Source organism: Nomascus leucogenys, chromosome 7b (genome assembly GCF_006542625.1).
Source record: "Nomascus leucogenys isolate Asia chromosome 7b, Asia_NLE_v1, whole genome shotgun sequence".
Lineage (NCBI taxonomy): Eukaryota > Metazoa > Chordata > Mammalia > Primates > Hylobatidae > Nomascus > Nomascus leucogenys.
The window spans coordinates 55444034-55458698 of record NC_044387.1 but is presented as its reverse complement, the minus strand read 5'-3'; the positions used below and the strand labels follow the sequence as shown (position 1 = coordinate 55458698).

Here is a 14665-nt window from a genome sequence, read left to right as displayed (position 1 = left end):
ATTATGAATAAAACTGTTATAAACAGTCATGCACAGGTTTTCGTGTGGACATGTGTTCAACTCATTTGAGTTAATACGTGGGAGCACAGTTGCTGGAACACATGGTAAGACCATGTTGAGTTTTCTAAGAAATTGCCCAACTGTCATCCAAAGTGGCTGTATCATTTTTCATTCCTTCCGACCATGAATGAGAGTTTCTTTTGTTCCATGTTCTTGTCAGCATTTGATATTGTCAGTTCTTTTGGATTTTAGCTGTTCTAATACGTATGTAGTGGTATCTCGTTGTTTTAGTTTGCCATTCCCTAATGACATGTGATGTTGAACATCTTTCCATATGCTTCCTTGCCATCTGCATATCTTCTTTAATGAGATGTCTCTTCAGATATTTTGTTATTTTTTAATTGAGTTGTTTTCTTGTTGAGTTTTTATATTTTTGATACAAGTCTTTTATCATTTATGTGTTTTGCAAATGTTTTCTCTCCGTCTGTGGCTTGACTTTTCATTCTCTTAACAGTATCTTTTGCATAACACAGTTTTAAATATTAATGAAGTTGAACTTAATTTTTTCTTTCATTGAACATATTTTTGGTCTTATATCTAAAGGTCATGTAGATTTTCTCTGATATTGTCTTGGAATTTTGTAGCTTTGCAGTTTACATTTAGGTCTGATCCATTTCCAGTTAATTTTTGTTAAATGTGTAAGGTCTGTGTCTAAATTCATTTTTTGCATGAGATGTCTAGTTGTTCTAGCACCATTTGTTGAAAAGACTATCCTTTCTCCATGTAACTACCTTTGTACCCTGTCAAATATTAGTTATTATATTTATGTGAGTATGGAGAATTCTCATTAAAAATGTATTTCTCTTTTTAATAGATACATTGTAATTGTACATATTTATGGTGTACAATTTGATGTTTGGATACACATCTATGTTGTATAATAATCCAGTCATATTAGTATATCCATTACCTCATGCATTTATCATTTATTTATGGTGAGACCATTCAAAAGCCTCTCTTCTAGCTGTTTTGTAATATACAGTATTTTATTGTTAGCCATAGTCACCTTACTGTGCAGTAGAACACCAGAATTTATTCCTCCCATCTAATTGTAACTTTGTACCTGTTAACCAACCCCTCAGAATCCTCCCTTTTTTCTTCCCTTCCAGTCTCTGGCAAGGACTGTTCTACTCTCTGCTTCTATAATGCCAACTTTTTTTTTTCAGATTCCACATAGGAATGAGATCATGCATAATTTGTCATTCTTTGTCTGGCTTATTTCACTTAACACAATGTTCTCCAGGTTCGAACCTGTTGTCACAAATGACAGGATTTTCGTCTTTTTATTATTTAATCATGTTTCATTGTATATGTATACCACATTTTCTTTATCCATTCATCCCTTGTTGGACACTTAGGTTGATTCCCTATCTTGGCCATTGTAAATAGTGCTACAGTGAACATTGGAATGCAGGTAATCTCCTTGACATACTGATTTTATTTCCTTTGGATATATAACCAGTATTGGGATTGCAGAATCATATGGTAGTTCTATTTTTCGTTTCTTGAGGAACTTCCACATTGTTTTTTATAATAGTTGTACCAGTTTACAATTCCACCAGTAGTGAATAAGCATTCCCTTTTCTCCAAAACCTCACCAACACTTGTTTTCATGTATCTTTTTTATAATAGCCATTGTAACTGGTATTTCATTGTGGTTTTGATTTGCATTTTCCTGATTAGTGATGTTGAACATTTTTTTCTTATACCCGTTGGCCATTTGTATGTCTTCTTTTGAGAAATGTCTATTAAGGTCTTTTGCCCATTTTTAATTTTTTTTTTTGAGACAGAGTTTCGCTCTTGTTGTCCAGGCTGGAGGGCAGTGGCGCCATCTCGGCTCCCTGCAACCTCTGCCTCCCCGGCTTAAGCGATTCTCTTGTTTTGGCCTCCTGAGTAGCTGGGATTACGGGCATGCACCACCACGCCCGGCTAATTTTTTGTATCTTTAGTAGAGATGGGGTTTCACCGTGTTGGCCAGGCTGCTCTCAAACTCCTGACCTCAGGGCATCCACCCGCCTCGGCCTCCCAAACTGCTGGGATTACAGGCATGAGCCACCAGGCCTGGCCTGCCCATTTTTTAATTGGGTTATTTTGTTTTTATCCTGTTGAGTTGTTTAAGTTCCTTATATATTCTGGATATTAACCCCTTATCAGGTGTATAGTTGGCAAATATTTTCTCCCATTGTATAGGTTGTCTCTTCACTCTCTTAATAGTTTCCCTTGCTGTGAAAAGTTTTTAGTTTGAGGTAATCTCATTTGTCTGTTTTTGCTTTTGTTGCCTGTGCTTTTGAGCTCATGTTTTAAAAATCCTTGTCCAGCCCAATTTTGTGAAGCTTTTTCACTGTGTTTTCTTCTAGCAGTGTCATAGTTTCAGGTTTTATAGCTAAGTCCTTAATCTATTTAGAATTGATTTTTGTATATGGTGAGAGAAGGAGTCTAGTCTCATCCTTCTGCATGTAAATATTCAATTTTCCCAGCACTTTTTTTTTTTTTTTTTTTTAAGAGACTACCTTTTTTTCCAATGCATGTTCTTGCAACTTTGTCAAAAATCAGTTGGCTATAGGTACATGAATTTATTTCTGGGCCTAGGTAATTTTCTTGAATGCAAGAATGAATGAACAAAGGAACCAACCGAGAGACCACAAAAACTCCAGTGCCGGCCTAAACTTTCACTGCTTGAAGTAAAGTGTATTTACCAAGATTATGTGTTGGATATACACCTAATTGTACATGTGTGGAATTATGTGTTGGATATGTGTTGGATTCCAAAATGTCCTAAGTAAAGGGTGGATTTTTCTTAGTTTTTCTTTTTCTTAAGAGATGGGGTTTCGCTGTGTCATCCAGGCTGGAGTGCAGTGGCGTGATCATAGCTCCCTGTAGCCTCAAACTCCTGGGCTCAAACAGTCTTCCTGCCTCAGCCACCCAAGTAACTGGGATTACTGGTGCCCACCAGTGGTACTGCGCTACAAGGGTGAATTTTCTTATGCATATATTTGCATAAGAGCAGTATGAATCATATGCTGGTCTTCGGTATACGAAGTTGATGACATTTTTGACATCAGTGGGGCAAACTTCTTGTGTTGTCTTTTTAGTTGTGGTGACATAACCTTATGGTTTATTTTTTTGGTTATCTTCTCTCACATCTTCGAAATGAATAAAAGCTAAGTGAGTATTATCTTGGTTGGGATAGGAAGAAAAACTAAAATCTAAAATTTTTGAGCATCTTATTGCTGAGTTCTGAACCAGGGTCATTATAAATACTGTATTATTTAGTACTCGTGAAGGCTCTGTGAGATATTAATATTTCCATTTTACAGATGAGGAAACTAAGTCTCAAAGATGTTACAAATGTGTGTTATTACAGTGTGTTGTTTGAATCAGTGCGTGCCTGATTCCAGAGTCTATCCTTACTCTTCTATGTATCTCTGCCTATTGGGTTGTGGGTAGTTAATCTAGGACTTTGGGTTTATGGGCACTAAACTGGCAGAGAATACATGGAGCATGTAGATTTGGGCAGTAAAAAAGAAATGCAGTATTTCTGGTACTAGCCGCAGGTACATTTCCCATTTTTCCAATGACATGTAGTGAATCAATCAGCAATTATATTGAATATTCTGTGTATAACACTATAAGCATGTAATCCTTCCACAAAATATAACCCTTATGAAAAATACCTATGGTAAGGGAAAAACATGCTAGATGGAAGGAAAACGTGTTTAAATCTTCAGCGTAATATTTAATGGTAGTGTCGTCGACGTAGTTATAGTTTGGGTAGTTTAAACTTTATTTCTCAAACTAAAAACCTTTAAAGGTGGTTTGAAGAAATATGAACAAATTTCTTACTCTGGTTTTATGTCCCATGAAACTAACTTGTCAGATGCAATTCTTCTGCAAATATTCAGGTCACAGAGCAAGAGGTGACTGACTCCTATGTGCCTAAATCTGCAGCTGGAAATTATACTTTGGCAAGAACATGAGTAATTTATATCTTGTAGAAAGAGAAAAGTGTTGTCTTATTCCGACCAGATAGTTTGTTAGCATAACTGTTTGTATGCATTTTAGTATTCAAATACAGATGTTCCAGAGTATTTCCACTGTGGGAAGCAGCTGCTGCTATTTTAGCACAGAAATCTCAAAGAGATTAATATACAAAGGCAGCATGAATCTTAGTGGCAAATGCAGCATCTGCTTGAGGTGGGGCCTGTGATTCCCCATAGATAGTGGGTCTTCAGATTCTCATTAACAGCCTGAAACCATGTTTCAGATCTAAGCTTATTCTACAGGAACAGGAACAAAGACAAATGATTAATTTGTAATTCACTTAGCTGATAAGTATCATCACATGTTATTTGCCCAGGGGCTGTAAAACACTGGACTTTATTTCCTGTAGCAACTGACAGGAATATAGATGTTTGGTCATAATGATTGATGTTTTTGGTTGCCATTACTAGCTTCTGCTTGGTAACAGAACTCAGCCCAGCCATCTTGCAATCATAAAACATCCATCCACACCTTAGTGATGCATTCACAGAGCACTTTATAGTTTACTGAAGGCACTCACATGCACTGCTTCATCTGATGCCATCTCAGCCCTGTGAAGTATGTACAATATTGTCATTAGCAACATTTTACAAATAAAGAAAACAGGAGTGAAGAAGTAAAATACTTGTTAGTGTTACATAGCCAGGGCCTCTGATACTAAATCCTATTCCATTCTTATACTATAGCAAGCTGCCTCTCTAGTTTCAGAGGCAATGATGTGTGCTTCATAAATTACATCTTTTCTAGAGATACTGACTTCCAGGACACCCGTCACGAAGAGTCCCAGCCTGACAGCACTGCCTGGTAACTGGAGGATGCTAGGAAAGAGCCATTGTAATAGTCTTTCCCTCTTTCTCCCACACCCCAGAGGGGAAATGCCCAAATATTCCCTTCCTTATGTTCAGAGAGCTTTAGTAAGCAGCTCCTATGTCTCCCTGGCATTTAGAGAAATGAAGAACCAGAAGCAGAAGATCCCAGGGCTATCATTTGGAGTTGCCATAAACCAGAAGTTCCTGAGAACAGCGACACCTGGGGTGTTATGCCTGCCCTGAGACTTATAAATCCATCCCATGCAGTGTTCAAAGGCTCATTGCCTCCAACCAGATCTACTATTTGGAATTTTCTAGTGAATTATTTATGGTTTACATATTTGACAGGGGCTCATGGCTGGGTTTGAAAATACTCTGTTCCTGGCTTGCTGCTTGGGCCTAAAAATGTCTGGAAAACCAAGGCTCAGAGAAGTTAAGTTGCTAAAGCTCTGTGAGCTAGTAAAGGACAGTGCAGTTCTGAACAAAGTGTATCTGATTCTAAGCTACACTAGCTCCATAGTCAAAGAGCCTGCATGTTTTGCTTTGAGGGTAACAAAGATTTCTGGGTGGGAGTGGGTTGTGTCCTCCCTAGCCAGGTGGTGGAGAAGAACCCACAAAGAATAAGGTGGGGAGGGCCAACTATGAAGTAGAGGAAAGAGGCTGAGTCTCTAGGCCTGCAGCAAAGGAGGAAAAAAAGATTTGGGGGGTAGGGTATGGGTGGAGGTGGAAGCAGTAGAAAGTTCCTTGTACAATGTGCTGACATGTACAAGGCTAATATCAGCCCCAAAGAGGCTCACAAAGTAGGAACCTGAGGCCAGTGCACATCCAAGTGACATGCTCTTTGTTGACTTCATTGCTGCTTCTGCCAGAAGCACACTGCTGCAGCATTGTGACTTGCGTGGAATTGTTTCTGCTCTCCACTACTCAGAAAAAAAGAAACAGAAAAGTAAATTTCTAAGTATTTATTTCCTCTCTATTTTCTAAGTCTTTTGTTAGAACATCTGTGAAATGATAAAAGCAACTTAAAACAATATGGGGCTTTTTTTTTTGCGAATATGCCATTTGCAAGCACCATTAAAAAAAGTTTCCTCAGTCATTTTGATCAAGAACTGCTATTTTGTAGGCAAAGAAAATAGGGTAGAAAATCACTCATATCTATAAAGTATTAATAAAAGTGTTCCGAAGTGGATGGACATAGAACACATTTCGTAAAGAAATGCCCTTACTCCAGGAGGGACAGCATCCCCTCATTGTTATTCCCTAGCCAGGAGGCCCTTAGAAAAATTACTTGCCTATATGTAACAGAGTACACCCTTTGTTCTGGCAGGATCATATGCTCACTTAGTAAGAGGGAGCATCATGACCGAAAGGCAGCCACATGGCTCTAGCCATAGGCAGGTAATGAAGGAAAGAAAGGGTAGGCAAGCTTCCAACTTTTAGGATAAAAAGAAGGGCAGAAAAATCCCAGCAAAACTTCCCTTTTATATCTGCAAATAAATTAGAAACCAAAGACTAGAATATAAGACTGCAAGTATTTGTTAAGATTCTAGAAACCATGTAACATCTCCTGTAAGTTTGTTGTTCTTTTGTGGTTCAGTACACCAGCATAGAGTCAGTTTCATTAAAACCTTTAAGACAAAAAGGGTTTGCATGCTTTTCCTTGGCCAAAATAAGAAAAAAAAAAAAAAAAGAATGAGTGGCAAGCAATGTGAGAGGACTAGGAAGATGGCATCTCTCTGCACAGAGAGGCTGGGGTTAGAAGCGCTTCTAGGCAGGAAAAGAAATGCTTGCAGAGCCAGCGTGAGCCTGAGAAGGGGTGGTGAGGCTTAATGGAGACCACCCCACTCAGAGTACAGTACAGGTTGTAACCCACCCATTTTTTTTCCTCTGAGACTCATCCAAATCTAAGCCCTCCAGAGTAACCAACACTGATGAAGTTACATTGAAGGAACAAAGATAAGAGAGGAGGACCCTCTCCAGTGAGCCTTGGGTCACAAAATCATCAGTCATCATGGTAAACTTCTCTCTTACCATTAAGACATCCATTTACCATGGAAGAAGACAAGAAGAGAGATATTCCCAGGAGTGCAAAAAGCCAAGCCTGGATTTCTCCTGTGAATTTCCTATGGTCTGTTATATGTAGTAATTAATTTCGATTTTGTTTTTTTCTTTTTGAGACGGAGTCTCGCTCTGTCACCCAGGCTAGAGTGCAGTGGCGCGATCTTGGCTCACTGCAAGCTCTGCCTCCTGGGTTCACGCCATTCTCCTACCTCAGCCTCCCAAGTAGCTGGGACTACAGGTGCCTGCCACCATGCCCAGCTAAATTTTTTTTGTATTTTTTATAGAGACGGGTTTCACCGTGTTAGCCAGGATGGCCTCGACCTCCTGACCTCGTGATCCGCCCGCCTCAGCCTCCCAAAGTGCTAGGATTACAGGCGTGAGCCACCGCGCCCGGCCTAATTTCGATTTTCTTATACATTTTCTTATACGACAGAGGTTAACAGGTATTAACAGAGATGTAATATCATAATATTAGAAATGTCAATAAGTCTTTAAAATGAAGGCTATATGTAATACAACTTGTTTCTAGGAGATGAGGTATAGAAAGTGAATGATTGAAGTACCATTTTTTTTATTAGGAACTTGCTGTTTGGATGTGTTCTTTATCAATTCTGCGTAGGTCTGTGGAAAACTGATAGAAGTACCATTAGCAATTGGATTGGTTATTACAAGCAACCTGTAAAAATTTTTTTTTTTTTTTAGAGTACGATGTGCTTCCTGTTTTTATTTTAAAATTCCCAAATTTAATCAGGTTCTTTTTTTTCCTTTTATTTTATTTTATTTTATTATTATTATAATTTAAGTTTTAGGGTACATATGCACAACGTGCAGGTTTGTTACATATGTATACATGTGCCACGTTGGTGTGCTGCACCCATTAACTCGTCATTTAGCATTAGGTATATCTTCTAATGCTATCCCTCCCCCAGCCTCCCACCCCACAACAGTCCCTGGTGTGTGATGTTCCCCTTCCTGTGTCCATGTGTTCACATTGTTCAATTCCCACCTATGAGTGAGAACATGCGGTGTGTGGTTTTTTGTCCTTGAGATAGTTTGCTGAGAATAATGGTTTCCAGCTTCATCCATGTCCCTACAAAGGACATGAACTCATCATTTTTTATGGCTGCATAGTATTCCATGGTGTATATGTGCCACATTTTCTTAATCCAGTCTATCATTGTTGGACATTTGGGTTGCTTCCAAGTCTTTGCTATCATGAATAGTGCCGCAATAAACATACGTGTGAATGTGACTTTATAGCAGCATGATTTATAATCCTTTGGGTATATACCCAGTAATGGGATTGCTGGGTCAAATGGTATTTCTAGTTATAGATCCCTGAGGAATCGCCACACTAACTTCCACAATGGTTGAACTAGTTTACAGTCCCACTAACAGTGTAAAAGTGTTCCTATTTCGCCACATCCTCTCCAGCACCTGTTGTTTCTTGACTTTATACTGATTGCCATTCTAACTGGTGTGAGATGGTATCTCGTTGTGGTTTTGATTTGCATTTCTCTGATGGCCAGTGATGATGAGCATTTTTTCATGTGTTTTCTGGCTGCATAAATGTCTTCTTTTGAGAAGTGTCTCTTCATGTCCTTCACCCACTTTTTGTTGGGGTTGTTTGTTTTTTCTTGTAAATTTGTTTGAGTTCATTGTAGATTCTGGATATTAGCCCTTTGTCAGATGAGTAGGTTGCAAAAATTTTCTCCCATTCTGTAGGTTGCCTGTTCACTCTGATGATCATTTCTTTTGCTGTGCAGAAGCTCTTTAGTTTAATTAGATCCCATTTGTCAATTCTGGCATTTGTTGCCATTGCTTTTGGTGTTTTAGACATGAAGTCCTTGTCCATGCCTATGTCCTGAATGGTATTGCCTAGGTTTTCTTCTAGGGTTTTTATGGTTTTAGGTCTAACATGTAAGTCTTTAATCCATCTTGAATTAATTTTTGTATAAGGTGTAAGGAAGGGATCCAGTTTCAGCTTTCTGCATATGGCTAGCCAGTTTTCCCAGCACCATTTATTAAATAGAGAATCCTTTCCCCATTTCTTGTTTTTGTCAGGTTTGTCAAAGATCAGATAGTTGCAGATGTGTGCCATTATTTCTGAGGGCTCTGTTCTGTTCCATTGGTCTATGTCTCTGTTTTGGTACTGGTACCATGCTGTTTTGGTTACTGTAGCCTTGTAGTATAGTTTGAAGTCAGGTAGTGTGATGCCTCCAGCTTTGTTCTTTTGGCTTAGGATTGACTTGGCAATGCGGGCTCTTTTTTGGTTCCATATGAACTTTAAAGTAGTTTTTTCCAATTCTGTGAAGAAAGTCATTGGTAGCTTGATGGGGATGGCATTGAATCTATAAATTACCTTGGGCAGTATGGCCATTTTCATGATATTGATCTTCCTACCCATGAGCATGGAATGTTCTTCCATTTGTTTGTATCCTCTTTTATTTCGTTGAGCAGTGGTTTATAGTTCTCCTTGAAGAGGTCCTTCACATCCCTTGTAAGTTGTATTCATAGGTATTTTATTCTCTTTGAAGCAATTGTGAATGGGAGTTCCCTCATGATTTGGCTCTCTGTCTCTTATTGGTGTATAAGAATGCTTGTGATTTTTGCACATTGATTTTGTATCCTGAGACTTTGCCGAAGTTGCTTATCAGCTTAAGGAGATTTTGGGCTGAGACAATGGGGTTGTCTAAATATACAATCATGTCATCTGCAAACAGGGGCAATTTTACTTCCTCTATTCCTAATTGAATACCCTTTATTTCCTTCTCCTGCTTGATTGCCCTGGCCAGAACTTCCAACACTATGTTGAATAGGAGTGGTGAGGGAGGGCATCCCTGTCTTGTGCCAGTTTTCAAAGGGAATGCTTCCAGTTTTTGTCCATTCAGTATGATATTGGCTGTGGGTTTGTCATAGATAGCTCTTATGATTTTGAGATACGTCCCATCAATACCTAATTTATTGAGAGTTTTTAGCATGAAGGGTTGTTGAATTTTGTCAAAGGCCTTTTCTGCATCTATTGAGATAATCATGTGGTTTTTGTCTTTGGTTCTGTTTATATGCTGGATTACGCTTATTGATTTGTGTATGTTGAACCAGCCTTGCATCCCAGGGATGAAGCCCACTTGATCGTGGTGGATAAGCTTTTTGATGTGCTGCTGGATTCGGTTTGCCAGTATTTTATTGAGGATTTTTGCATCAATGTTCATCAGGGATATTGGTCTAAAATTCTTTTTTTTTGTTGTGTCTCTGCCAGGCTTTGGTATCAGGATAATGCTGGCCTCATAAAATGAGTTAGGGAGTATTGCCTCTTTTTCTATTGATTGGAATAGTTTCAGAAGGAATGGTATCAGCTCCTCTTTGTACCTCTGGTAGAATTCGGCTGTGAATCTGTCTGGTCCTGGACTTTTTCTGGTTGGTAGGCTATTAGTTATCGCCTCAATTTCAGAACCTGTGATTGGTCTATTCAGGGATTCATCTTCTTCCTGGTTTAGTCTTGGGAGGGTGTATGTGTTGAGGAATTTATCCATTTCTTCTAGATTTTCTAGTTTATTTGCATAGGGGTGTTTGTAGTATTCTCTGATGGTAGTTTGTATTTCTGTGGGATCGGTGGTGATATCCCCTTTGTCGCTTTTTATTGCATCTATTTTATTCTTCTCTCTTTTCTCCTTTATTAGTCTTGCTAGCAGTCCATCAATTTTGTTGATCTTTTCAGAAAACCAGCTCCTGGATTCATTGATTTTTTGAAGGGTTTTTTGTGTCTCTATTTCCTTCAGTTCTGCTCTGATCTTAGTTATTTCTTGCCTTCTGCTAGCTTTTGAATGTGTTTGCTCTTGCCTCGCCAGTTCTTTTAATTGTGATGATAGGGTATCAATTTTAGATCTTTCCTGCTTTCTCTTGTGGGCATAAGTGCTATAAATTTTCCTCTTCACACTGCTTTGAATGCGTCCCAGAGATTCTGGTATCTTGTGTCTTTGTTCTCGTTGGTTTCAAAGAACATCTTTATTTCTGCCTTCGTTTTGTTAGGTACCCAGTAGTCATTCAGGAGTAGGTTGTTCAGTTTCCATGTAGTTGAGCGGTTTTGAGTGAGTTTCTTAATCTTGAGTTCTAGTTTGATTGCACTGTGGTCTGAGAGACAGTTTGTTATAATTTCTGTTCTTTTACATTTGCTGAGGAGTGCTTTACTTCCAATTATGTGGTCAATTTTGGAATAGGTGTGGTGTGGTCTTGAAAAGAATGTATATTCTGTTGATTTGGGGTGGAGAGTTCTGTAGATGTCTATTAGGTCTGCTTGGTGCAGAGCTGAGTTCAATTCCTGGATATCCTTGTTAACTTTCTGTCTTGTTGATCTGTCTAATGTTGACAGTGGGGTGTTAAAGTCTCCCATTTTTATTGAGTGGGAGTCTAAGTCTCTTTGTAGGCCACTAAGGACTTGCTTTATGAATCTGGGTGCTCCTGTATTGGGTGCATATATATTTAGGATAGTTAGCTCTTCTTGTTGAATTGATCCCTTTACCATTAGGTAATGGCCTTCTTTGTCTCTTTTGATCTTTGTTGGTTTAAAGTCTGTTTTATGTGAGACTAGGATTGCAACCCCTCCCTTTTTTTGTTTTCCATTTGCTTGGTAGATCTTCCTCCATCTGTTTATTTTGAGCCTATGTGTGTCTCTGCACGTGATATGGGTTTCCTGAATACAGCACACTGATGGATCTTGACTCTTTATCCAGTTTGCCAGTTTGTGTCTTTTAATTGGAGCATTTAGCCCATTTACATTTAAGGTTAATATTATTATGTGTGTATTTGATCCTGTCATTATGATGTTAGCTGGTTATTTTGCTCGTTAGTTGATGCAGTTTCTTCCTAGCCTCGATAGTCTTTACAATTTGGCATGTTTTTGCAGTGGCTGTTACTGGTTGTTCCTTTCCATGTTTAATACTTCCTTCAGGAGCTCTTTTAGGGCAGGCCTGGTGGTGACAAAATCACTCAGCGTTTGCTTGTCTGTAAAGTATTTTATTTCTCCTTCACTTATGAAGCTTAGTTTGGCTGGATATGAAATTCTGGGTTGAAAATTCTTTTCTTTCAGAATGTTGAATATTGGCCCCCACTCTGTTCTGGCTTGTAGAGTTTCTGCTGAGAGATCAGCTGTTAGTCTGATGGGCTTCCCTTTGTGGATAACCGACCTTTCTCTCTGGCTGCCCTTAACATTTTTTCCTTCATTTCAACTTTGGTGAATCTCACAATTATGTGTCTTGGAGTTGCTCTTCTCAAGGAGTATCTTTGTGGTGTTCTCTGTATTTCCTGAATCTGAATGTTGGCCTGCCTTGCTAGATTGGGTAAGTTCTCCTGGATAATATCCTGCAGAGTGTTTTCCAACTTGGTTCCATTCTCCCCGTCACTTTCAGGTACACCAATCAGATGTAGATTTGGTCTTTTCACATAGTCCCGTATTTCTTGGAGGCTTTGTTCATTTCTTTTTATTCTTTTTTCTCTAAACTTCTCTTCTCACTTCATTTCATTCATTTTGTCTTCCATAGCGGATACCCTTTCTTCCAGTTGATTGCATTGGCCACTGAGGCTTGTGCATTTCTCACATAGTTCTTGTGCCTTGGTTTTCAGCTCCATCAGGTCCTTTAAGGACTTCTCTTCATTGTTTATTCTAGTTAGCCATTCGTCCAATTTTTTCAAGGTTTTTAACTTCTTTGCCATGGGTTCGAACTTTCTCTTTTAGCTTGGAGTAGTTTGATCTTCTGAAGCCTTCTTCTCTCAACTCGTCAAAGTCATTCTCTGTCCGGCTTTGTTCCGTTGCTGGAGAGGAGCTGTGTTCCATTGGAGGAGGAGATGCACTCTGATTTTCAGAGTTTCCTGTTTTTCTGCTCTGTTTTTTCCCCATCTTGGTGGTTTTATCTGCCTTTGGTCTTTGATGATGGTGACGTACAGATGGGTTTTTGGTGTGGATGTCCTTTCTGTTTGTTAGTTTTCCTTCTAACAGTCAGGACCCTCAGTGCAGGTCTGTTGGAGTTTGCTGGAGGTCCACTCCGGACCCTGTTTGCCTGGGTATCAGCAGCTGAGGCTGCAGAACAGCGGTTATTGGTGAACAGCAAATGTTGCTGCCTGATTGTTCCTCTGGAAGTTTTGTCTCAGAGGATTACCCCGTCGTGTGAGGTGTCAGTCCTCCTCTACTTGGGGGTGCCTCCCAGTTAGGCTACTTGGGGGTCAGGGACCCACTTGAAGAGGCAGTCTGCCTGTTCTCAAATCTCCAGCTGTGTGCTGGGAGAACCACTACTCTCTTCAAATCTGTCAGACGGGGACATTTAAGTCTGCAGAGGTTACTGCTGCCTTTTGTTTGTCTGTGCCCTGCCCCCAGAGGTGGAGCCTACAGAGGCAGGCAGGCCTCCTTTAGGTATGGTGGGCTCCACCCAGTTCGAGCTTCCCGGCTGCTTTGTTTGCCTACTCAAGCCTTGGCAATGGCGGGCACCCCTCCCCCAGCCTCGCTTCTGCTTTGCAGTTTCATCTCAGACTGCTGTGCTAGCAATGAGCGAGGCTCTGTGGGCATAGGACCCTCCGAGCCAGGTGTGGGATATAATCTCTTGGTGTGCAGTTTGTTAAGCCAATTGGAAAAGCGTAGTATTATGGTGGGAGTGACCCGATTTTCCAGGTGCTGTCTGTCACCCCTTTCTTTGACTAGGAAAGAGAATTCCCTGACCCCTTGCACTTACTGGGTGAGGCGATGCCTCGCCCTGCTTTGGCTCACACATGGTGCGCTGCACCCACTGTCCTGCACCCACTGTCCGGCACTCCCCAGTGAGATGAACCCGGTACCTCAGTTGGAAATGCAGAAATCACCCGTCTTCTGCATCGCTCATGCTGGGAGCTGTAGACTGAAGCTGTTCCTATTTGGCCATCTTGCAACCTGTAAAATTTTATCTGCCAAAACATACAAAATCATTTTGATGTGTTTTCATTTCTCCACTTTATCCTTTTCTCTCCAGGCCGCTTCATCAGCCTTGAGCAGTCTGGGCCACGTGTACACAGCCATTGGAGACTACCCCAATGCACTAGCCAGTCACAAACAGTGTGTTCTTCTTGCCAAGCAATCCAAAGATGAACTTTCTGAAGCCCGAGAACTTGGCAACATGGGAGCTGTGTATATTGCCATGGGTGACTTTGAGAATGCTGTGCAGTGCCATGAGCAGCATCTGAAGATAGCCAAGGACCTGGGGAACAAGCGAGAAGAGGCCCGGGCCTATAGCAACCTGGGCAGTGCTTATCACTACCGGAGGAACTTTGACAAGGCCATGTCTTACCACAACTATGTTCTGGAGCTGGCACAGGAGTTGATGGAGAAGGCTATTGAGATGCGGGCCTATGCTGGACTAGGCCATGCTGCCAGGTGCATGCAGGATTTGGAGAGAGCTAAACAATACCATGAGCAACAGCTGGGCATTGCTGAGGATCTCAAGGACCGGGCTGCAGAGGGGCGAGCATCCTCCAATCTGGGTAAGAACAGGGTTGCTTGTAAGAGCCCAGGTCAAAGTCATGAGCTGGAAATAGCTGGAATAGATCACTATCTTTTATAGGAATCTGTGTGTTTATATTTAAAAGAATATCCTTATTGTGTGTGCTCTTTTCTTTTCCTTTTCTGAGACAGGGTCTTCGTCTGTCACTGAGGATGGAGTACACAGGCCAAGGAT

General features: G+C 40.4%; 1 protein-coding gene across 1 annotated transcript in view; it reads left to right on the top strand.

Annotated features, from left to right (window-relative positions):
• The window catches only part of TTC28 (tetratricopeptide repeat domain 28), a 726372-nt gene that overhangs the window by 508632 nt on the left and 203075 nt on the right, over positions 1–14665 (top strand). Inside the window, exon 6 of the mRNA XM_003258029.2 lies at positions 13964–14471. Coding sequence (XP_003258077.2) covers positions 13964–14471 — 508 coding nt within the window. The remainder of the gene's footprint in view (positions 1–13963; positions 14472–14665) is intronic.